Genomic DNA, 24,340 nt, shown 5'->3' with positions numbered 1-24,340 from the left:
CTATCACGATCTCTCTCACTGCTTCTGGCTGAACGAATACAATAGATCCTCAAGATGGTCTTGGCAGACTTAGGAAACAGGCTGCATGGAGCTTTGAACCAATTGTCGAGAGCTTCCGTCGTGGATGATCGGGTAAGAGAGATGATTCTGTCTGAAATGCAAGACTAAGCTAATAGTCTCACCTAACGTACAGGTGATCGACGCTTTGCTGAAGGAACTTTGCGCAGCTTTATTGGAAGCGGATGTGAATGTAAAGTTGGTTTCACAATTACGTACAAAGGTGAAAGCGAAGGTATGTTAGCTGGCCTCCAACCGCTTACACGGTTAGAATCAGCTAACTCAATATCATTGCAGGTAAAGAAGAGTCTAGAGGAAGCTGAAAAAGCAGGAGGCCGAGAAGCGAACAAAAAGAACGTAGTACAGAAGGTGAGCTTAGGTGTGCATTTTGGCTAAAGACCAAGCTGATATCGTATGAGTAGGCTGTATTTGACGAATTAGTATCTTTAGTGGATCCCGGAGTTGAACCATATAAGCCAGTCAAGGGAAAGACCAACGTACTTATGGCAGTGGGTATACAAGGTGCAGGTAAAACTACAACATGTACAAAATTAGCTGTTCACTATTCTAGAAGAGGTATGAAGACTGGTTTAGTTTGCGCGGATACTTTCCGAGCGGGTGCTTTTGATCAATTGAAACAGTACGTTTTCTCTTCTCCAATACCGATCTCGTTCAAAAGCTGATCAGACCCATCTGGGATCACATAGAAATGCGACAAAGGCCAAAATACCGTTCTATGGAAGTTATACAGAAACGGATCCTGTAGCAATCGCTTCATTGGGTGTGGAGAAATTCAGGAAAGGTAAGTTGTACAATTTGACAAAGGTCATAGGTTAGAAGCTCATCAGAATGTCTTTCAGAACGGTTCGATGTCATTATAGTTGATACTTCTGGACGACATAAGCAAGAATCGGAATTGTTTGAAGAAATGGTAGCTATCTCTCAAGCTGTATCACCTGATATGACAATTATGGTATTAGACGCATCGATAGGTCAAGCTGCAGAAGGACAATCTAGAGCATTTAAGGATAGTGCGGATTTCGGAGCGATTATTGTGACTAAGCTGGATGGTCATGCGAAAGGTGGTGGTGCTATATCTGCGTGAGTGTGACTTGTGACTTGCGCCTCAGCTCAACGTTCAGAGGGTTTTGAGGCCCCCAGAAGATTGCAGATTTTTGAACCAAAGCTCGTATAAGGCTGATCAATTGTCATCTTGATGAACAGCGTCGCCGCTACCAAGACACCAATCATATTCTTAGGTACAGGAGAACATTTACATGATCTGGAAAGATTCGCACCTCAACCTTTCGTTTCAAAATTGTTGGGACAAGGAGATATGCAAGGATTAGTGGAACACATGTAAGTGGTTCTTCTCCTTCACCCGCCAAAGCCCGATGCGAGGCAAAATACCCTGCGGAATCAAAGCTCATTGCATATTCCCGTACAATAGGCAAGATATCGCCCGATCGAATCCAGATAAGCAAAAAGATTTAGCCAAAAAATTAGAGCAAGGTAAATTTACGATAAGAGATTGGAAGGACCAATTATCGAATATCATGTCGATGGGATCTTTGAGTAAGATAGCAAGTATGATACCTGGTATGCCGGCAAATATGATGGGTGAAGGCGGTGAAGAAGAGGCAGGAGCGAAACTGAAGAGAATGATATATATTACGGATGCTATGAGGCAGGATGAGCTGGATAGTGATGGATTGATTTTTGTGAGTCCAATGTCGTCTTATCACTCTAAGTTGGTCGCTTTCGTTTGCGATGCATGCTAATCCTTATGCTGTAGGTGAGCTTCGACAAAGCAGGAAATCCGATAGGCCTGAATCGACGTGCTAAGCGAGTAGCTCGAGGAAGTGGGACCTCCGTGCGCGAGGTTGAAGAATTACTAGCACAGGCAAGAATGATGGCTGGAATGGCTAAGCAAGCTGGAGGTGCGAATGGCTGGATGTCAGCTATGCAAAAGATGCAAGCTGCTGCTGGAGGAAAACCGCTGGGACCTAATGGTCAACCGTCACCTGCTCAAATTGAGGCTATGCGGGTAAGTGACTTGATCCCTTACGAGGGATAACATCAGCTAACAACATCCATTCAAATCCGCAGAAAGCGATGCCGCCCGAGCTCATGCGTAAGATACGTGCGGCCGGTCCTCAAGGCGCTCAAAAAATGATGCAAGATATGATGGGCGGGATGGGAGGAGGAGGCGGACCAGGTGGTGCCGGTGGAATGGATATGGGCGCAATGATGAGGAACATGATGGGTGGCGGTGGTGGAGGAGGAGGGGGTATGCCTGATATGTCTCAAATGGGAGAAATGATGAAGAACATGGGTATGGGCGGAGGCGGCGGCGGCGGCGGCATGCCCGGTAAGTCGTATAAACCTTTTAGAAATCATCAAAGGCTACTTTTGCTTGTGAGATGTTGATAATCTAACCCTATTCGGTGTTTGCAGATATGAGCCAATTGATGAAGATGATGGGACGAGGGTAATTTATCAAAAGTATTTTGGAGTGGAGTACGGTCTGTCAATCATACAATCATGCCGGTCAGGTCGAATTTGGCGAGTAGACCCTCAGCTGTCAGAGAAAGAGATCAATGAGCAAGAGGAAGGGACAACCTACCCAGGACAAATAGAAGCCTGACAAACAAACAACCACCATATAGTAGCATCGGATTTCGTCCATGGTGTGAGAATCCATATGTACAACATGACACATCCTAGCCTGACAGCATTTGCATTATCTCCTCACTCCTGCAATCATGCTTGAGTAGAACTCGTGACGAAGAATGTGGCTGTCTCAGCACTTTGCAATATTCATCGTCTATCTGTGTGATGACCTCATGCCGCATGTTATCTCCAACGTGCCTGTGTTGGAATGCTTTTTGGCATGTATGATCAGCGTGAGAAACAGGCTTACGTGCTAGCTACCTGATTATATTTTCTTATGGCGCATTGTCGTATGACGAACCTCATTTGGCACTTCTCGACGCCAACTGCAAGAAAAGATATAAATCCCAGTCGCAACTTGCGCTCATTCACGACTACTGCTCAGGAGAAGGAAGACTGATTTTGAGAGACATCATCATGGAGGTGCCAGATTATGTTCCCGACTACATGGTGAGTATAGTCCAATGGCTCAATGGGACACCTCCTCGTCTACCTCCCAACGCTATCATCGAGAGCAATGTCATAGCAGCTTGGACTTCACATCCTCGTAAACAAGCTGGCGAAACGAAAAGGTTATACATGTTGTATCTGAAAAAATAAGAAGGGAAAATTGTGAGCTATCAACTTATTCTTCATTTGGATTGCACGGCCAATATCGGTCTTTGCGTGAATATGCTAATTACTGACTATTTGGGCTAGCTCCATCGAAGTCAGATTGTTGATACGTGGGAGGAAATGGTTTGGCGTTATTCCTTCATAATTGAAATTCAGGATCTGCATAAGTCGGAGCTGCCGGATAATTTCGATCGTGACAAGGTGTTTGGAAAAATTTCGACGTCGGCTCTGGAGGTAAGTGATCGGTGGTCTTTGAGGAATAGAGGCTAAATGTGTACAGTATATCATTGGGACTTTAGTGGTACTTTAGACTGGGTGAGTGAATCCTTCCAAACGTCAGAAAATACACAAGTTCCTCACTGGGAAGTCGAGTCTATGTAAGCTGATCATATACCCTTCGGCTTCTCCGGGGTACTATAGATCAAGTTAATTATACTGTAAAGGCAATTGATAAATTCGAGAAGGAAGGACAATTCCCTAATGCTTGGTCGCCTAAAGGAGAAAATTATGACAAGTATAATATTCTAAATTACTCTAATCGATTGAACGAATCATCCACATTGGAAATTGTGGATTCTGTCATATTCGATATATGCGACGAAAATGTCCTTAGGTCATCGATGGACGGAATCCCAACCGTAGCGATCGAGATATTAAAAGAGGCCGGAGTGATATCTATAGAAGATTTGAGACCAATAGTACCTATGTGCACTATAGCAGGATTGACAGACATAGCAGAGATGATCAAAAGACGTGAAGAGCTTCGGTTCGTATTGTGGGTGTTACGTTTGCGATAATCGGAAGCTAGGCGCGAACGTCAACGTGCTAAAGTGGGTTGAATGTCATACTTCCCAACCTCGCACACTAAATCAATGAACAACGTTGACTTTTAGGCAATACAGCGAGACCCTTCGGCTCTTCTGCCTCCCCATCAGACAATTTTGGAAGATTGTCACAGCAAACAACAATTGACCATGTTGAGGGAGATCCGTAGCATATTGTATTGCTTTGCTATTCTACTCGTTCTTGCCTTCAGCCTTCAAATTCAACGTTGGATGGTATGATCACGAGAATGGTCCTGGGAGATTACTTTTCAATGATCGATATCATCCAAGATGAATTGATATCTGCCGAATGTAACATGATGTTGTGACGTCTACGGACACGGAGGAATGATACCGTACCCAGCTTCGATTTGTCGGGTTGGCCCATTTCGGCACTGGGAGCACGGTTATCATTGGATTAGATTAGCAAAACTAAAAAATGACGCTATATCCAACTGACTGTTGCATATTGCAAATGTGGGCAAAGAGTAAGAGGTGACCTATAGTCATATTATGTTTGTTATCATCATCTGTCAACTCATTCTCATCAATCGACGATAAGCTACCAGAATTTTTTTGCTTCCAATTTTCCTTCGTAAATGTTTGGTTCTGGGTATAAAACTTCTTCAGTGCCTGTTCCTCCTCATATAGTAGGTTCACTTAGCAGGACTGCATCAACATATCTCGTGTGATAATGAAATCCAATTTTCAATAAGTTATCTTTGGAATAGTCGAAATCATCATCTTTTTGTCATCGACTATGGAAGACTCTGGGGTCTAAGGGGGATGAGATAGCTTGAGCCAAAATTAAAGCCACAAGAAAGAGAATCGTCTGATCAACATGGTACCGAATTAAGGTAAGCGGACTAGCCGTGTCACTTTTTCATCCACCTGTCTTAGATCACCCAGCTTTCTCTTCCCATCAATATGTCCTGATGAGCACATGTAAATTACCGACGAGTTGTTGGTAAGAAATAAAGAACTGAGCACCCAAGAATCTCTGCCACATCAATTGAACACCGGAGTTGATACGGATCTAAACACGTTTTCCTATACAAATGACTTTCTCTCACTTTGGCTGATTCATACAATTGTTAAGTATCAGGCTGACTTTTGAAGAGCGATAAGTTTAGTTACGGAGCTCCGTTCTTAGATCCGGATAATCTAGTATAGGTACCTTGGGTCAAATGCTTGGTTATGGGTAATTTCGATACAATTTAAGCCAATGTGAGAATGATTTGCCTCGATTGATTGTTATAGTGATTTCAGGATTCTTAGGTATATCCATGAGAGCCGTCTATCTGCGAAAAGTTCCCTCTGCTTGTAAAGATATCACTTCTATATGGCCTTAGCACTTTTGACCTGAGACATATTTATTTGATCAAAAAGTCCCAACCTCCATTCAAAATCCAGAGGTATCAGGATGAGCAGTCCTCAACCTACATCCTGTATCGAGGAGGAGCAATACCAAAATTCACATGAAGATCCAGGTTATCCTTTAGATCCTATTGAATATGCCAGAGCAGAAAGAAAAGTAGTTAGGAAGATTGATCTTTTATTATTGCCTATTATGTTAATCACCTATGGTTTACAATACTACGATAAGAACACTTTATCTACTGCTATCTTGTATGGGATGTTAGACGATCTAGTGAGTTTGACTCCCATTCATCACGTAGATAGGGTTAACGGGTTTACTAGGATCTGACTACTACTAAAAATGGTGTGGTATATCTTACCCGGTATAGTACCGCAGCCGCTGCATTCTACTATGGGTACATCGTTGCTGTATGTTCCTTTTGATCCTCATATAAGCTATCAAGTTACCTTTATGTCAATGTAGACTGACCTACATGACCAAACAGGTCTTACCAATGGGTCTAATATTTACTCGTTTCCCACTCGCCAAAACAGCCTCATTCTTTGTGCTTATATGGGGAATAATCTGCATTTTGACAGTGACAGTACATTCTTACCATGGTTTCGTAGTACAGAGGGTCTTTCTAGGTCTTGCAGAAAGTGCAGTCAGTCCTGCTTTCGTAGCTATTACTGCACTTTGGTGGAAACCTCAAGAACAAGCTAAGAGGTTGGGTATTTATTATTCTTCTACGGGAGTGAGTTGTATTTCTTATTCATATCCGATAAATTCTTTCGTCTATCAAAGAGCGAAATATACTCATAGAGAATGTTTGAATGTAGATTTTCAGCATGTTCACTTCAATAGTAAATATAGGATGGGGTAAAACAGGTGGTTCACATTCTTGGAAATCAATGTATTATTTTGGAGGTTCATTTACTATAGCATGGTCAATAATTATTTTTTTAATAATGCCTGATTCACCTTTAAATCCAGGTAAATTTTTTAATGAAAAAGAAAAATTAATTTTAAAAAAAAGATTTAATGAAAATCCTTTTGGAAAATCTCAACAAAAAATTAAATTTAAACAAATAATTGAAACTTTTAAAGATTTTAAAACTTTTATTTATTTTTTAATGGGTTCAAGTATTTATATTTGTAATGGAAGTGTTACTGTTTTTGGAGCAAAAATTATTAATTCATGGGGATATGATTCAATTAGATCAACTGCTTTAATGATTCCTGGTGGTGCAATGACTGTTATTACTATTTATATTTTCGCTTGGTTTGCTGATAGATATAAAAATATTAGAACTATTGTAAGTACAATTTTAATCTTAGTATTTTCGTATAAGACCTTTTTTCCTTTTATGATTGCTCATTGCTAATCATTACAATGTTTCTAGCTCTTACCTGTTAGTACTATACCCGTCATTATTGGTTGTCTTGTTGTGTAAGTTACTTTCAGACCTCTATGTATAAGGGCTATTGACCTGATACTTATTCAGCTGGCAAGCACCTTGGCATCCTCGAGTTGGCCCTCTTATAGGTTATTACCTTGTAGCAGCTTTTGGTGCGCCCTACGTAGTGAGTCATTAATCTCCTCTTCAAGCAACCTCAGGAAGATAGATTCACCATGTCTTCTAGCTTCTTCTTTCGTTGGCTACGGCAAATACAGCAGGCGCAACTAAAAAAGTACGTTAATTTTAATCCCCATTTGACTAATTTAATTGACAAAAATGAAAAACAGGGTTTAACGACTTCAGCAATTTTCGTAGGATACGTAACAGGTAATATAGCTTCATCATAGTGAGCTCTACTATATATAATTTTGTCCATACAATAGCAAGAACAACTTAAATCGATTTATGATTTCATCTGTGTTAGCCTTGTATTCGCACAGGAAAAACCTATTAAATATCGCTCAACTTGGATCGCCGTGATAGTAGCTATGATCTTTGCCTCATTCGCATCTTTGATATTGAGGTATATATACATCAAGGAGAATGAACGAAGAGATGCTTTGTTGAATTCATCTTCGATGCCTGTACAAAGTCAAGAGGGCTTACAAATCCAGGGAGACGAGGAGAAAATTGGAGAATTGGGTGGATTATCAGCGATAGTGGATGGTGGGAATTATGAGGATAAAACTGATAAAGAAAGGCCGGAATTTAGGTATACATATTGAAGGAGAAAACTTTAAGTCAACTTCACGGCTTGTGGCAAAATTAGTCTTCCAGAGAGGTTTTAGGAAATGGCGAATCAATCGTGAATCTATTGATTGAATTGTGATGGATGGGACATTCTTGACAATAAACATATCATATGATATTTGTTGGATTGGCGAATACGCAATTAAGAATATATAATTTTTTATTCTTCAATGCAAATATTTTTAGTCACCAATTCAATATCACTTCTGAAGGGTACGTGAGATGAATGATGAGAAATGCTATATACATACATGATCGGCTATAATGATCTAAATCAAACTCTATCTAATCATCACCTTCATATTCTATATCACCATCCATATTTATTCTTCCCTTTTTTATCTTTTCACCTTTAACACGTAATAAATCTTCAACAGTTTTTAATTTTCCATCTTCTAAACTTTCCTATAATATCACCAAAATCAATTCAAATTTAGTAATGGAATGAATGATATTTAGATTGATTTGTAATTATACTTACTTTGAACCATCCTATATGATCTGCTATTAAGTGTCTACAGGATAATATACATATCAATTTAAATGTAATCTCAAATTATTGTGAAATTCAGTTCAAAATGAAAGAAGTAAAAAAAAGTATTCACCTAGATTTACATTCTGGACATTGTACTAAAACTATACCATTTGTATATGATCTCTTTGAGAATTCATGTGTTGATCTATGTCCACAGTCATTTGCTGTACATGTAAATGTCATTTGTCTAAAAATTCAAAAATCAATATAAATCAAACCACTTTTACAAATAATGCTGATCTTGTATCAAATATGTTATATTATGCCGAATTGATAACAAAAAAAGCTTACTCACAATCTAGGTTCAATTTGACCTATTTTTTGTTTACCTTCATTCCCAGTTGGAGCTTCTATTTGAGGTGCATTGGAGCTAGAAGTATTATTCCATCTTTTAGGAGTAGTATTGAATTTTCGTTGACAAGGTATTACAGGATGAATAACAGAGAATCGACGAAATGAAGGTATTATATACTTTGAAGAAGATGCTATTGGTTGTGAATGAATTTGGTTGATTGAGCGTAATGAAGGTATTTGACGAAGTATACTGGATCTAATGGATGTCATGGTGATAATATAATTGGCTTTATAGATCGAAGGACAGAATGAAAAGACAATGATGATGATGACGAATAATTGATAAAATTCGATAAATCAAAAAAGAAGAACGAATAATTCGGCTAAGATTTAATCAAAATCCATTCATTCGGATGTATTCGATTCGGAATGTTTTTTACCGTAATTATTTTGGCCACTTAATAAAGCAAGATTGATATATATCATTTGAATCAACTTATATTTTATGATTCTAGCCTCAAGAGAAGACAAGTTGTATAATCATAATGCACGCTCCATTAGGTAATCCAGGAAGACAAATAGGTAGGCTTAATTTCCTTTTAACTTGATAAAAGGTGATTCAGGCTAAGCATTCATTCTTGGACCATTCTCATCATCCTCTCTCGCAAATCGTATAAACGTATCAAAAAATTATCAAATATCATAAATGATATGAATATGAATTTTTAGCTTGCGCAGAATTAATAGAAGCTTTAGAAGTTTGTCATGCAAAAGGAATGATAGCTAGATTAACAGGTGAATGTAATTCACAAAAATCAGCATTATCAGTGTGTTTAAGGAAAGAAGTGAGTTTAAGAATTAGACTTTTCTCATTATTAATTTATACTATAACGAAATTAAATGTTATCTATTTGTTTTTCACTTGATGAAATTTGATGAATTTTCATTCTATCTTTATGTCGTACAATTGCTTTTTTTTTGGGTTTTTTTCTTTTTTTTTGGGAAAACTAAAGCTGATTAATAAGTTTATAGAGAAAAGATCGTGAAGCTAAAAATCATGAATCTGCAAAATTACGTACAATAAAAAAGAAACAAGTTTGGGAAGAATTAGAAAAAGAAAAATCTCAAGAAGTAGAATCAGCATGATTTTAGGAGATGATTTATCCATTCATCAGTTAGTGAATATGATTCATTGTTTTAACAAATTATTCGTTGATCAACCTTTTAACATCTGTTTTTTTGCTAGTTCAATTTTCAATCGTATTGTACAACCTATATAATGTATAATAATTTATACTACTCACCTATATCACTTCATTGCATATCAAGATCATATACCCTTTTGGGCCAAATTAACCACTTAAAATGTCCATATAAAGCATGCATTTACTCGACATATCAAATATAAAGTAAAATGAGGAAAAGGCATAATTTCGTAATATGTTTTTCTATTGTTTTTGGGTTTTATAACACAGCAAATCTATGTAATTCATGTGTATAATATTGTCCATCATAACTTTTTATAAAGCCATCATCAAACCACCAACTACAGCTCCTAATGCACTTATCATCCATCCAGCTTGAACATCAAGTTTGATTGCTGCACTTTTTCCAGAGCTTGTTCCGGAAGAAGAATTTGAAGATGAAGATGAAGAACAAACTGAGCCTTTCTTAGAATCGGCAATTAAAACTCTTGGTAAACCAGTTTTGATTGTTACTGCCAAATTACCTGAACTATCGGTAGTCAAAGTTTCACAAGAGATAGCGTCAATTACTTGAGTGTTTGCTGTCCAACCTGAAGCGCTAGATTGTACAGTCACAGATGAGTCTGAAGCAGAAGAACCGGAATTGGATAAAATAGAAATCAATGGTTGTTTGGCAATGAGTATGGAAGACGATGAAGGGGAAGTAATGTTCATCTAGGAGAATAACCGATCGAATTAGTCTTGCTCAGAAAACGAATGATTGTGGAGTAGAAACTCACTTGAGTAGAGTAGAAAGTATCTGAAGCGTTACCAGCAGCTTTTCTAGCAGCATTTAAACTTGCGAAAAATTTGTACATTTCAGAACTTGTATCGTAATTTGAAGTCCAGAGAGGTTCTCGATTTGCAGGATCAGCTCCACCGGTGAAACCAGCTTCAGAACCGTAATATCCATAAGGAATACCATCAGATACAAATGGATATGCGTGAGCATTTTTAATTAGAGAAGTGTCTGTTACTGTAGATTCGAATCTAGGGTTATCGTGATTGTTTAAGAAAGATCCGAGTAATGTTGGATCATTGAAATTACTCTGAATGGTTTGAGTCATCGCTACTAATTCACTAAGGTCCCCGGAAGTTTGATTGAATCCTCTGAGTAAGGGATAATAAGCTGGATAGTTGAATGGGTTTACTTTAGCATCATTTTGATATGGCCCAACGTATGTTGCATCTCCATTAAGTACTTCTCCTTGAGTAAATACTCCTGCTGAGCTGACAAAGTTCGGCCAGAAGGTCTTGGGGACATGTTTGACAGTATCAATTCTGACTGCATCTAAAGTGTAATTTGAAACCAAAGTTTTGACCCAATTGTTCCAATAATCTGATACAGTTGAAGATTCGGTATTTAAATCTGGTAAAGCGACTGAATCATCACCCAGCCAACAATCTTCTACGTTGGTCTGATTACTGTAATCTGATATCCAGCAGAATGGGTGATAGTCAGAGGAATCGCTGAAAGGTCCATATGCGCTATCAGGTTGGAAAGTTGAACTTGAAGTAGCAGCTACATGATTGATGACTACATCAATCATCAAGTGCATCCCTTTAGCATGTAATGCAGAAGAGAGTGATTTCAAATCATCTGCACTACCGAAATTACTGTTGAATCCATCAGGATCTAAAGTCCAATAACCATGATAAGCTTCACCTTCTCCAGTAGTTCCTCCGATATTTTCAACAATAGGTGAAATCCAAATTGTGTCAAATCCCATTCCAGCGATATAATCTAATTTTTCAGTTATGGAAGCATAAGTTCCTCCGCAGTATTTTCGATCAGAGGTATTACATGTTGAAGAGACTGAAGATGGTCTAGCGAATCGATCGGTTACAATTTGATATACTGATGCAGACCTCGCTGAGGTATCGTCTAATGCGAATGTGGATTGAATTGAAGCGAGAAGGGGAAGAAGGGTGAAAAGAGATGACGTGAACATTTTGTTGATAACTGTATTCTGTTATGCTTGATAAGTATATAAATTGGGTTGGTCTTGTTTTGTTATAGTTCTAGTGATTGTGAATGACTTTGGATCGCCGTGTCGTGAGGAAAAGCAATAAAAGTCGTTGAAATGTCGTGTGAATGAAGAGTAGTCAATGTTGAATCGCGATCTTAAAAGCTGTTCTGACACATGAATGGAAGAAAGAATGGATCAAATGTTTCCAAGCGAAGTTGATTAGCCGCAAGTGTTTGTGATATTGATAATTGGCAGGATTGATTTCATGATGATGAGAAGATTCGAGAATGGGGAAGAGTATTTTAAGGTACGAATGAGCATGTCGGAGTGAAAGATGTTTAGTCAGCGCTGATCATTCCTTTGGCTAGTAGTAATTCTTCACATAGCTTGACAAGGGAAGAAAAGGTACAAAAGTACCGTGCATTGACAGACGACTTACAAAGTAACGCGTTAGTGTGTATCGATGACACCAAAAGAAAGGTCTGCGCGAAGGTGTATAAATCTGATAGATGATAAACAAAGAAGAAAGAAGAAAGTAGTTATACTAAAAATGCGCATTTCTATTTTGACCAAATGAGTTTAAGTTTTATTTCGTTCGCATCATCTTTATGCACAGCCAATTTTCACTTTGGAAAAATAATAATCAAAACAACGTAAATTTCACCTTAGAGCCTTCTATTTTAGCTTAACCGGTTCTTTTACCACACTATAATTTCAAAAGAAATCCTTCTCTCTCTCAGGCTTAAGCGGGGTATTGATTACGCGTCAACGAATCCAAAATTGATTTTCAGGGTAAACAGACTTTCGGTCAAGTACCTTCCTGATTGCTGTGTTTACGCGAAGCCCGAATAATTGGAATTTTGAGGTCTATTAAAAGACAACGAATGCTCATGATCTGAAGGAGCATGAGTGGAGAAAAACGACTCGGATTCAAATGAGCCAAGAGTCTTTCGGTTACCGAGTTAGCGTTCGACGAATTGTGGTTCAACCTCGATATCTCGGTTTTCTGTTGCGGATGGTGTCCATCGTTTCAAGAATAACTTTCATCGCATTAATTGAATACGATAAATCATGGCAACTCATCTCAAAGTCTTTAAGCATCAGCGGCATTTTGTATGCATTATGACCATGATTGCATGCGGCATCTCGTCAATGTGTCGATTCCGATTGAGTTATGGCGCGATGAGCCCAGCTGGCGAAGGTGCTTCGCAAAATTCGATATAAAGCAAAACAAGTTGCTCATATCATTTTGGGACCAGAAACCAATACTCGAATTCGAATAATCCTTGATGGTCGCTAAAACAGCGACAGATCAAGAGTAACCCGCATATCGAGATAGCAATTCAGTAAAGTGCAGTCCACTCCAGGTGCTGCCGGTGAACTGTAGTCACATTAGCCTCTGGACTTTATCATTAACCGGTCACTTGTTGACAAAGCACCTGAAAATGGTGTTGGCGTGTTCATCTTATGTAAGGTAAGCCGGCGGCCAGAGATTATAATCCCCTTGGGACTCCTCATGATCATAATTCATTTTATGTGGGGTATTTTACCTAAAAGAGTAATTACTCATATCTTTAGGTCAGGGTAAAGCGATTGATTGGGACTGTGTAGATCCGTGAGAACACCATAGTAGGATTAAAACCCCCCCAAAAGCAAAATGCAATCAAAAGGACAATTACAATCAGCTGCTATCTCTCACTTCTTCATTGCTCACTAGCTGACTACACGCAAAAGACCAATCTTTACTATTGCAATTGAATAATACACTTGACCTTTCTGTCAGACCAGGTTGTACCCCATACAGCTATCTCATCATCTGCTCCACAACCAATTTCCTTTGATCATCTGTATCACACTAACCCTTTCCACGACCTTCGCATATCTCGCAACTTGCGCCTTCAAGCTTATTGCATATCTTCTAGAATACATCGACGTCGGCGCACTCAAGCGGGCCAGATACCAATCAACGTCATAACACACGTGCACGGGCTTCCTTTATCACTCCCATCATATATCGTTTCAGCTGCAAAAGGGTGAGTCGAATTTTATCTCTTCTGTCTATCAAACATATACTCTATCGTCCTGAGATAGAATCCCGCTTACATCTATTGTACCTACTGTCAGTTCGCAAGCATCTTCTCTTCGCCTTCTTGGTCTGACAACCCCGTTTGAACCACGATGACTGCTCCAATCCCCATCTCCACCTCTCCAGCTGCCCCAGCTAATCTTCCCAACGGCCACCAACAACCTTTCTCACCATCTATGCCATCTACCACTCCTGGATCATCCATGTCACTCTCGCCTCAAACTCCGTTTTCTCCTCCTTCAGCGAACTTGGGAGTTTCATCGACCCCTACTCAAGGCACATCAAGCTTATTTAAATGGGCAGGCTCATTCGGTAAATCACCAAATTCGCTTACTGGTGGAATATCTCCAACTAAACAACAAAAAGGTTTCGATATTCCATCTTCAGTCAATGAGCATGACAACGATCATGAACATGAATATCATGATTCATTCGAATTCGGTGATATCAAAGCTAAATCTTGGAACAATTCATCAAGTGTAGGAAGAAGAACAATGTCTTTAAGCTTCGAACCTAAATCACCTTCTTCCAATTCACCTATCGCAAGTATGCTTAAAGGTGGTTTTGGTGGAGAAAATTCTGGTGGAGGTGTAAATGCTGGAGGAGGAGGTGGAGCAGGAAATACTATTGGAATAGGAAATGCGCAAACTGTACCTAGTGGAGTTCTGGCTGATAAAGCTGCAAAAGGACAAGGTTTATTAAGAAGGTTGAGCTTGACAGGAGGATCAGGTTATAGAGTGAGCGAATCTCTCATAGCTGAATACTACATGTTGTGTACTGTTGAAGTGAGACATATGAACTGACTAACAACGATTGATTTATGATAGCCTGCATTCCTATCTCCGCCTTTACCATCTGGCCCACTTCCCCCTTCCCCACCTACTCAAGCGAACGTCCCTTCGATCCCTGCTCCCGCCCTTCCAGCTCCAGCTCCAGTACCATCTCAATCCGAGATACAGATTAACAAGCCCACGGTTATTACTGGTGGACCAAGCTCAACTAATAGAAGTAGAAGATTCAGCGAAGGTACCAGAAAACGAGGTGTTTCTCCTGTAAGTAGCAAACTATCTGAACAATATCTAACTTAGCTGATTCATCTGGTTGTTGGATCTTTTCAGATGGGAGAGAGACTCCTTCGAGATCATGGGCATTTCTAAATTAGGGTAATTTTGACGTATCATCCTACTCGCACTTTTTAGACTGGTCTTTGTCAAATCATATCATGGTTGTAGCGAGATAGTTGTAGACATCAATACCGATTTGGATTACGAATTGTATTACTTGTTGCCGTCAAGTCAGAATCATAGAGTGAAGGAGTGTTTCTCTTAGACATACCTTTTGTTCATTATCATATATGGAAAGTCATAAAAAGGAAAGAATTGCATCTTGTATAAATTGAAAACATGTACTGAAAATGACACGATCACTAAATATAGTCTCCAGTAAGGACTTCAGTCTCAAGTATGAATTTTAGCATACCCCAAGTTTTCATCATAGACAAAACTGTTCGAATCGAACCTCTACGGACCAGAGGCTTTGCATGCGTATTCGTATGGTGATCATACTTGAGCATCTCATTGATATGGTGCATACGCAGTACGTACTGGGGAAATCGCTAGATGCTATCTATGCTACATCAACAAGTCGTTCGTACGAATCTCTGATTTCGTAATTCCCCGTTGTTAGCGGAGTATCAGACAGCGTTTGTAATTCGATTACAATATGTCCAGCAGAGCTCATATTGCGGAATGCATACAAAGTTTCACGAGATTACGGGAGCTTTATCATCACAAGCAAAACTTCGTACTCTTCCCTTACAGGCAAGCATGATATCTTGGGCCAACGTGAGTACAGGATTCATGATATGACGATTGGGTTCATGACCATTGGGTCTGTTCATAACTTCTTATGGAGGACTGCGTGCGTTCTTGAACGTTGAAAAGGCGAGTTGTTGCTAATGCCGCTTTCGATACTGTATACAATTCATGGATATTATACAGGTTATTTTACAAAGAGGTACTTTTGATATATACAACGTAGCTGTCACAAATTCAGTGCTATCATTCTGTCCTACAGGTTCTTGAAAAGATGGGTAACGCTGCGGACCGCTTTCTTAACCTGTTAGGGTCGTGTAGCTCAGCGTACTATCGAGGCAATTCAAAAAGGACATTTGTTGACTTACCGATGACTTGGAAGAGTCCTCCGAGGATACTGACACTTTGTCGACTGTATCGCTTTTCATGGTTTTAGCTGTTGAAACAGTTTCCCAAGTAACATGTTTCGTTTGAATAGAACCATCTTGACCTTGTCCTGCAGACACTGGCTCTGAATGGGTTTCATTCGGTGGAGGGAGAATCGATTTATCGTCCACATTAGGTAGAATGAAAGGTTCAAAAGGTTCACAATCAGGTAAAGTTCGAAAAATTGATTTGAACTCATCGGCGTATCCTTGCTTTTCAAGTTCCATTATATGTTTGAAAGCATAAATGAATAATCCAGTTAATTCTTGAGGTTTAGTATGTTCGGTAGTTCGGGATTGGCACAGAGTAAGATCATGAAGTGTATAACGTTTCGGTTTTTGTAAATTGTCAAGTATAATTCCTTGCTTTTCCCAACGGTGTATCAACGCCATAGCGTATTCTAATTCTCCTAAAAATTAAAAAAATCATGAATCTCATTTGCTTAGTTGGTGTGTCTTACAACAGGTGTTTGCCACTCGCCTTAACTTACGATAACATCCGTACCACTGAAAATATAAAGTGCAGTCACTCGTCAGCTTCACCGTTGAAGCGTATGAAACCACTACTTACTTCTCTATAACTGATTTCTGCTCTGGAGGACTCGATCGAAGAGTTGATATCTGATGCACTTGCTTGCTTGGTGGATATTTGAACGATATCATGGAACATTGCACCATTCAAGCCATATGCCCAAGCTTTACATACGTCTTCACGCGATATCTAAAGAAAGTATAGTCTCAGTCATGTCTATGCACATGAGGTAGATATTTGAAAGTCTTTCAAAGTCGATGAACGCACTTTGATGCCGTCAAATTCGAAGTGGGTGTAGTACACCGGTTCTTTAGGTTCTGATGGAATTTGCAAATACGTGCAAGCAAAATTACGATAAGTTTCACCTTGGAAATACGCTCTTGGTGGTTCGAGTGTATATCTAACGAATCGATAACCTGGAAGGTAGGTGTTTTCCACTAATTCTTGTGTTGACATACTGAATATATCTTTTGCTATCCGGCTAAAATATTATAAGATCCATAATAACGAATCAATCGCCTCTTCGCTGTATATTATTGCCTCATGGATCAATGAAGGAGTCGACATAAATGTCCGCCAGGTGCCACATTCCAACATTTCGGGATTAACGATTGAGTAAGTGCCACTTTTACAGTTATGTGTGACAGGCGCGTGCGATGAATGAGTGAACGATGATGAATGATAGTGACGCTCCATGTTGATATTCAAGTTACTCACGAATTATCATATCATTATAAAGCCTCCGACCCGCAACCTTGAGTTTAAGCTATATTAGAAATACTACATCAACAACAATCACTCGCTGAGGATCAGAAGTTTACACCGTGAAAAGTCAAATTCGTCTGTGAAATTGCTTCGTAAAGACAATATAAACAGCTTTGCCTGATTTTCAATCCCAAACTGCTCAAAAGGAATTAGACATAGGACAGACGAACCCGAAATGTCTTCCAATGATGATGTAGATTCATGGATTGCTCAGCTTATGCAATGTAAACCATTGAGTGAGCCTGAGGTGAAGAAGTTATGTGATAAGGTGAGTCTATACCTTCAGATTTCGTGAAGTTCAGATGGAGAATACTTTTTTTGGGATTAATAGTGCAGGCGGGAAGAATGGGTCGCAATGTTTGACGTAGTTTACTATATAACTGGTATCAATTATGTCCCAGCCATTCCACTGCTCCACTTATCTTCCGTCTCCATTTCTCATCAAGCGCATATGGCTGCTTTTCAAGCCGTCATGCTGGAATTCAAAGATCCTTTATCCTCTTATACCGCCTCACAGCTTCTTATCCCATCCTTTGCTTGGTCATGTCATCACTCGTCTTGCATGACATCGTGACTCTGTATTAGATCATTCCAATTGACCGCTAAGCTGACCAACGAATCTTGTCTGTTTCCACAGGCCAGAGAAGTATTGATGGAAGAATCAAATGTTCAACCAGTAAGATGTCCAGTAACAGTGTGCGGAGATATTCACGGGCAATTCGTACGTCTCCTTTCTCAAAGGTATTCCTTCTCCGAAGTCTCCAGGAGACTGACATGAGAATTGGGTATCTAGCATGATTTATCCGAATTATTCAGAATAGGAGGAAATTCTCCCGACACCAATTATCTCTTCATGGGAGATTACGTTGATAGAGGATATTATTCAGTGGAAACTGTCACTCTTTTGGTCGCTTTGAAATTAAGATATAGAGATAGAGTAACGATATTAAGAGGAAATCACGAATCAAGACAAATTACTCAAGTTTATGGATTTTATGATGAATGTTTGAGGAAATATGGAAATGCAAATGTGTGGAAATTTTTCACGGATTTGTTCGATTATTTGCCTTTGACTGCTTTGATCGATAATCAGGTGAGTCGCTCTTTCTCGCATTCACAGATGGTGTAGATCACGTCATGGAGAGAAATGTTTTAACTTCATAGAAGTATCGGGCATACATCATGACGTGGCTATCAACAAAACGGATTGAGCGTATTGTACTGATTTATTCGATGCCGTAGATCTTCTGCTTGCATGGTGGTCTTTCTCCATCGATCGATACTTTGGACCATATACGATCTATTGATCGAATTCAAGAAGTACCTCATGAAGGCCCTATGTGTGATCTACTTTGGTCAGATCCTGATGATAGATGCGGTTGGGGTATAAGTCCTAGAGGAGCAGGATACACATTCGGTCAAGACATTTCTGAAGCCTTCAGTGAGTACAGTCAAGGGTTGTACTCGAGGCGATTTGTAATGACGCTGATCGTAAAAACCATTCTCAGACCACAACAATGGCTTGACATTAGTAGCCAGAGCGCATCAATTGGTAATGGAAGGTTTCTCGTGGTCTCAAGAACGAAATGTAGTCACTATCTTCTCGGCACCAAATTACTGTTATAGATGTGGTAATCAAGCTGCTATATTGGAAGTCGATGATGCTCTGAAGTATACCTTGTGAGTCAACCTGAGTGATTTTGGACTGTGCTGGGCTGATAGAATTCACTTCGAACAGCTTGCAATTTGATCCAGCACCTAGAGCAGGTGAACCACTTGTATCAAGACGACCACCAGATTATGTAAGTGCCGTTGTTGACTGCCAAGATGGGTATGCAATTACATAACAGGGACTCGAGGCTAATGATATGCTGGGATTTTATAGTTCCTCTAAACAATAAGATTTGAGAAATTAAAAGTTTGTATCATAAAGCTACATAGAGGCCTCGACTCCGTCATTTGGTGAACTTAATTTTGTTAGAATTGTGATATAAGATGTAGTAGAAGAAGCAGAAAAAGTCAAATATATACCCTGGTTACGATTTCCATAGTGGAGCAGATACAATTTACAATTTACATCTTTGCAATCTCACAGTATTGCAGATCAAATCGATATGATATTACATTGTTCTCATTCTGGTTTTGCTTCCTCTAACACCATTTTCGAAGGATTCATGCCTTTATACTGAATTTGCGAGATGTCACCATCTGTTCGTTTCGCATGTGTTCGAAAATCAGAGATTGACCTGTTGATACAACGAACATGACGGCTAACTCGTGTACTTACAATAATAATATGATGATTCGAATCAAAAGACGTGAATTCAAAATCCTTTCAAGGTTTCCTTTGGGGTATTGACCCTTTGGGAAGTCCTTTATATCGTGAATGATTATAGAGAATAAATTTGAACAGATCAAGTAAAATATAAAATGATTTTCTATCCTTTCATTTATCGACTCCTTCAGGTTCTACTTCATACTTTTGATTTGATCTTCAAGTTTTTAACTTACTATTGTTTATTTACTCCTTGATCAGTTATCAGTAATCAATGATAATCAAGTATACATTCAGATTTTTTTGATAAACTATTGAAGATATAAATGAAATCTTAATGATTTAAGTAAGTTTCATTTTTGATTTATTTCTGTTATATCGTATTTCGATTTATACTTTTCACGAAAAATTGATTCGACGCTGGATCGCTCGATTTATTATATTTGATTGAATGATTGACAAGTTTTTAATTGAATTATATACATGTTGTTAAACTCATAAAAAAAAAAAAATCATTTTTGACATTATTACTACTCTATTCTCTTTTCTCATATCTTAATGAATAGATAATCACAATTCTCAACTTATATTTCCAAATTATTATTTTTTTTGTTTCTTAAAATAAAAAAAAAGACAAAGTGGTTGATCTAAATTGTTGTTTTTCGCTTTTTTATTTTTTTAGATAAAAATAGACTATATGAAAAATTCTCAAATTAATTTATTTTCCACAAGACGAAATTCAAAAATTTCTTTAAAAGAATTAATTGAAATTCCAATAACACCAATTCCAAACTCAAATTCAATTCAGAGTTCAACATTAAAATCAAATTTTTTAGAGAAAACTAAAAAATTAATTAAATCAAAATCAAATTCAAAATCAAAATCAAAAATTCCTTCTACTACTAAAAGTTTAAATTTTGAAAATCAAATTATTAAATTAAATTCAAAAGAAAACGAAAACGAAAAAGGTACTGAAAATAAAGAAAAAAGAAAATCAAAAGAAATTATTTCTCCTACTATTGATTTTAACGAAAATAAAATTAGGAAACAAGATTTATCATCTACCCTTAGTAAAAAAATTCCTTCAACTTCTTCTTCAACAATTAATCATACTGAAAATCAAAATCAAAATCAAACTCAAACTCAAAGTTTAAACGACGAATTAGCTATTTGTTTATTTGGATATTCAAAACAAATTCAAACTTATAAAATTGAAGATAAATTGAATTTTATTTCTTCAAAAGAAGATAAATCAATAAATTTACCTAAATTACCTGAAAATCTTTTAAATATGTATGATACTAATTATGAAGAAGAAATAAGACAACAAGCTGTTATGGCTGTGAGTAAAGCGGCTTTTTGTTTTTGTTTTTTTTCAAAATGTTGACTTTTCAATAACTCACTAATAAATCGTTATTTTTTTAGGAAGTACTTCCTGATGCTGAAATGTGGGCTAAATGGGAAAAGACAGAAGGTCCTTTAAGACAAGGTAGAGGATGGTATCCTAGATTGGTAAGTAATATAAGTTATACATTTGTACAGGAATTTGAAGTAAAAAAAGTAATGATGAAAATATAATTTTTTAGGATCGCCACTTTCTTGAATTATTAGTAATTTCAGAAATTCATGCACTTTCACATCCAACAACATCAAATTCAATTCCTGGACAATCAGATAGAATTCAAAGACATGCATCAAGAGTTAGAAGAGTAGCATGTGAAAGAATTGGTTCAGAAAGATTAAATGCATATTGTGAAAGAGTTAAAGAAGCTTTTGAAGCTTATATGTTAGGTGGTTGGTCAAATCAGCAACATCAACAACAACAACAACCACAACAACAACAATTATGTCAATCGGAACTAACAAATGAAAATGAAATTGAAAATGCAAATGATGAAGAAGAAGGAGTAGAAAGAAAAATTTCACAAGAGTTTGAAGCAAACCATAATTTTGATGATTTTAGTGAAACTCAAGATTCTCACGAAGGAAAAGAAGAAGAAGAAAGAGAAAGAGGAAGAACAATGCAAAAGGGAAAAAGGATTAAAAATAGAAATCAATCATCAATATCTAGAAATAAAGGTAAATATATAGGTTCTGATGTATCTGAAATTGATATTATACCTTCTCGAGTGAATTATTCGAAGAAACAAGACGAAGAAGAAGAAGAAGATGATGACGATGATGATGAAATGGATGAAATACCTTTAAATATATCAAAATCGACATCTGAAGAGACTGAAAAAGATAACTCTATTAATTATTCAAATAAAGCTACAAAAGGTATTTCAGATAATTCAATAATGGAGATTGAAGAAAATTCAAATATTTCAACAGTAAAATCTGAAGAAAATGATTCAAATTATTATGGTAAAGTCTTATCTGGTTCAAGAATTAATATTCCTGTAAGTTCGTTCGTTCTTCATTTCAATGTTTCAACAAATTCATATTGGTTGAAATTTTATTGATTGATAAGTTTTTAGACAATTGATAAATTACGAAATTCCTGACTAGTAGTGTATTGATTATCCTGTCAAGAAGAATTTATGAGTATTTATCAAATGACAAAAAAGCAGCTCACTAATCCTTTTTATCTCCATCATTCACGAGTTTGGCATTTATATGAAGAGCTTGGTATCTAATGAAAATGGGTTATATATGATTATACCTGTAACAATATCATATCATTTTAGTTAGACATCAAAAGATATCGAAAACAAAACGCCAATACTGGTATATACGAGTTGTAAATTCTGTAAATCCTTTTGTATGCATATACGATACTCTTTTCTTTCTTTTACTGAGACACTTGCCAATACACTTATCAAATTTGCCTGATGAAAGATGCATGATATACAACTTGTCTATATACATTATATTTACTAAGACCACCAAACCCAGATATCCAAAATATACTACCATAGATAAGATGATCATAAAGATACACAAGTCGTAGACCGTGCTCATCTATTAACCCGCCTCCATCCCATCGCATTCCGTTCTCTATCCGTTTTGATTCTGCCCATGAGCGGTACGTAGCTTCGCCGAACCTCAACTCCACAACACCTTGACCAATTCGTCCAACCGCCCTTCGACTCGTTTGTCGGTTTATTTCACAATTCTATTCGTCAGGCTTAGACTTTCAATCGCATGACTATCCACGACCACATTCTCCCTTGTACTACTACTGAGTATTCTTGAACCTAGTAAAGTCGGCGGAGCGGGTGTTCGTAGACCTAAACCTGGTCCTGATAATTCATCGAATTTTGTAGAAGGTGCAGGAATCGGTATTAATGCTCGGAAAGATTTGCGTACTGTATTTTGAGATCAGCTCTGCTCTCAGTGCGTGTTTTCAGATCAGCTTACCTCGTTTTATGAATGCGAAAAATTCGCGATCATGATTTAGCTGTTGAAGGAGATCTGGTAAATTAGCTAAAGGTGGATCGCAATTCGGTACTATACCATTCAAGTTAGCTTTCTGTGAGACTTGTTCCTCAAATGATCCGTGTATAGATACTTGTAACATACCAGAATAATCCTGTTTCGAAATATCAATCAAGAATGAGAATTCTCTTTGTGGATCAGTTGGGTCCAACAACGTGAAGCGTATCATCAACAAATCACCTATACAACAAATAACAAAATCAGCTATCACCATGCTCGCCATTTGCTTAACCACCGTATGGTGTGAAGGTTAGACATACGTTTGACAGCTTCAACTCTTAGACCTATACTTTCTTCCAACTCGATTAATTCATCTTCATCCCTTTTACGCATTTCATTCAACCTTGATTGTTGACGATCTTTCTCAGTCTTCTCACTCGTATTTGACTTTCGTAGGTGATTTATCTCATTTTCAAGTGAAGAAGATTGATCTTTTACTTTTTGAAGGGAAGATTGTAGATGGTTCAAAGATGAAGTTAAATCCGTCAAAGTATGTCGTTCGGTTTCTAGTGCTACAATCCGATTACATCACGTCAGCTCAATGTCAAGAAGACTCCATTACATGATTGCTTACTGGCTAGCATTTCTCCTTCCCGCTCTCGTTCAAGATGTATCCTTCTTTCTGTCTCCTCTTTCTCAGCTTTAAGATCTCTCATTGTATTAACATGGTCGGTCGCTCGTGCTGCTATCTCGGTTTTCGCTGCTATTGTATAAGCGTCAATCTGCACATTGACCATGTGATCAGCCGTAGCGCTTTGCGAGGGACAGGTCATACCTATAAGTTGACAGATGATAGTACTCACAGCATTCAAGAACGACTCCACATGCTTCTGGAAAGGCTCCCATTGCAAATCTATCGAAGGTGATGTACTATTTGAAGAACTTTCATCCAGTATTGCTTGTAGCGATATCGGTCGAGGTAAGTAGGCTGGTGGTGGTGGCATCTTGCGAGCTCGGACGGTAGATTGAATCAAGGGAAGACGATCTGCAAGCGGGCGATGCTCCTGTAACTATGAAGATGAGGTATGAATTGAAGATGAAGTAATGTTCTATCTGTTTTTGATATTTCTTTATTTACCATTTACTGTTTACGTTTCGCGTGTTTGGTTCTTGACGCGGTCACATACTTATTATTATATGTTTATTATTTATTTCATGAATTTATGATTAGTTTATCCTAAAATCCAAGTCTAGAACGTTGAATGACGGGATCAAATAGA

The 24,340-nt window shown here is 37.9% G+C and overlaps 11 protein-coding genes across 11 annotated transcripts; 7 read left to right on the top strand and 4 right to left on the bottom strand.

Moving 5' to 3' along the window:
- Positions 1-54: 54 nt before the first annotated feature.
- On the top strand, positions 55-2,552 carry I206_105534 (signal recognition particle protein SRP54; the record flags this gene model as incomplete). The annotated part of the gene is made up of 11 exons (XM_019155310.1): positions 55-132; positions 194-292; positions 355-426; positions 480-697; positions 765-859; positions 918-1,158; positions 1,282-1,416; positions 1,508-1,778; positions 1,853-2,104; positions 2,167-2,428; positions 2,515-2,552. 11 exons carry the CDS (start codon positions 55-57, stop codon positions 2,550-2,552), a joined length of 1,761 nt encoding a protein of 586 aa, XP_019011464.1.
- A 1,063-nt stretch (positions 2,553-3,615) lies between these two features.
- On the top strand, positions 3,616-4,142 carry I206_105533 (uncharacterized protein; the record flags this gene model as incomplete). Its single annotated transcript, XM_019155311.1, has 2 exons — positions 3,616-3,660; positions 3,789-4,142. The coding sequence occupies 2 exons, from the start codon at positions 3,616-3,618 to the stop codon at positions 4,140-4,142; spliced, it is 399 nt and encodes a 132-aa protein (XP_019011465.1).
- A 1,450-nt stretch (positions 4,143-5,592) lies between these two features.
- I206_105532 (uncharacterized protein) lies at positions 5,593-7,714 on the top strand (the record flags this gene model as incomplete). Its single annotated transcript, XM_019155312.1, has 9 exons — positions 5,593-5,820; positions 5,871-5,957; positions 6,035-6,283; positions 6,369-6,845; positions 6,933-6,979; positions 7,035-7,113; positions 7,174-7,221; positions 7,277-7,335; positions 7,414-7,714. The coding sequence occupies 9 exons, from the start codon at positions 5,593-5,595 to the stop codon at positions 7,712-7,714; spliced, it is 1,575 nt and encodes a 524-aa protein (XP_019011466.1).
- A 310-nt stretch (positions 7,715-8,024) lies between these two features.
- Positions 8,025-8,838, bottom strand: I206_105531 (uncharacterized protein; the record flags this gene model as incomplete). The annotated part of the gene is made up of 4 exons (XM_019155313.1): positions 8,025-8,144; positions 8,221-8,254; positions 8,345-8,461; positions 8,570-8,838. 4 exons carry the CDS (start codon positions 8,836-8,838, stop codon positions 8,025-8,027), a joined length of 540 nt encoding a protein of 179 aa, XP_019011467.1.
- Positions 8,839-9,113: 275 nt separating this feature from the next.
- I206_105530 (uncharacterized protein) lies at positions 9,114-9,714 on the top strand (the record flags this gene model as incomplete). Its single annotated transcript, XM_019155314.1, has 3 exons — positions 9,114-9,150; positions 9,298-9,413; positions 9,601-9,714. The coding sequence occupies 3 exons, from the start codon at positions 9,114-9,116 to the stop codon at positions 9,712-9,714; spliced, it is 267 nt and encodes an 88-aa protein (XP_019011468.1).
- A 374-nt stretch (positions 9,715-10,088) lies between these two features.
- On the bottom strand, positions 10,089-11,764 carry I206_105529 (uncharacterized protein; the record flags this gene model as incomplete). The annotated part of the gene is made up of 2 exons (XM_019155315.1): positions 10,089-10,487; positions 10,553-11,764. The coding sequence occupies 2 exons, from the start codon at positions 11,762-11,764 to the stop codon at positions 10,089-10,091; spliced, it is 1,611 nt and encodes a 536-aa protein (XP_019011469.1).
- A 2,196-nt stretch (positions 11,765-13,960) lies between these two features.
- On the top strand, positions 13,961-15,025 carry I206_105528 (uncharacterized protein; the record flags this gene model as incomplete). Its single annotated transcript, XM_019155316.1, has 3 exons — positions 13,961-14,605; positions 14,696-14,920; positions 14,987-15,025. The coding sequence occupies 3 exons, from the start codon at positions 13,961-13,963 to the stop codon at positions 15,023-15,025; spliced, it is 909 nt and encodes a 302-aa protein (XP_019011470.1).
- Positions 15,026-15,938: 913 nt separating this feature from the next.
- Positions 15,939-17,095, bottom strand: I206_105527 (uncharacterized protein; the record flags this gene model as incomplete). The annotated part of the gene is made up of 5 exons (XM_019155317.1): positions 15,939-15,986; positions 16,051-16,517; positions 16,599-16,614; positions 16,679-16,828; positions 16,907-17,095. The coding sequence occupies 5 exons, from the start codon at positions 17,093-17,095 to the stop codon at positions 15,939-15,941; spliced, it is 870 nt and encodes a 289-aa protein (XP_019011471.1).
- Positions 17,096-17,579: 484 nt separating this feature from the next.
- I206_105526 (serine/threonine-protein phosphatase PP2A catalytic subunit) lies at positions 17,580-19,298 on the top strand (the record flags this gene model as incomplete). The annotated part of the gene is made up of 7 exons (XM_019155318.1): positions 17,580-17,672; positions 18,042-18,125; positions 18,198-18,497; positions 18,647-18,845; positions 18,913-19,084; positions 19,143-19,206; positions 19,290-19,298. 7 exons carry the CDS (start codon positions 17,580-17,582, stop codon positions 19,296-19,298), a joined length of 921 nt encoding a protein of 306 aa, XP_019011472.1.
- Positions 19,299-20,376: 1,078 nt separating this feature from the next.
- I206_105525 (uncharacterized protein) lies at positions 20,377-22,186 on the top strand (the record flags this gene model as incomplete). Its single annotated transcript, XM_019155319.1, has 4 exons — positions 20,377-21,021; positions 21,105-21,191; positions 21,266-22,081; positions 22,160-22,186. The coding sequence occupies 4 exons, from the start codon at positions 20,377-20,379 to the stop codon at positions 22,184-22,186; spliced, it is 1,575 nt and encodes a 524-aa protein (XP_019011473.1).
- A 598-nt stretch (positions 22,187-22,784) lies between these two features.
- Positions 22,785-24,064, bottom strand: I206_105524 (uncharacterized protein; the record flags this gene model as incomplete). The annotated part of the gene is made up of 6 exons (XM_019155320.1): positions 22,785-22,990; positions 23,043-23,132; positions 23,205-23,300; positions 23,381-23,632; positions 23,695-23,842; positions 23,924-24,064. The coding sequence occupies 6 exons, from the start codon at positions 24,062-24,064 to the stop codon at positions 22,785-22,787; spliced, it is 933 nt and encodes a 310-aa protein (XP_019011474.1).
- Positions 24,065-24,340: the final 276 nt, after the last annotated feature.

Source organism: Kwoniella pini, chromosome 7 (genome assembly GCF_000512605.2).
Source record: "Kwoniella pini CBS 10737 chromosome 7, complete sequence".
Lineage (NCBI taxonomy): Eukaryota > Fungi > Basidiomycota > Tremellomycetes > Tremellales > Cryptococcaceae > Kwoniella > Kwoniella pini.
Note: the sequence above shows the minus strand (reverse complement) of the source record. Positions and strands in the feature narration are given on the sequence as shown.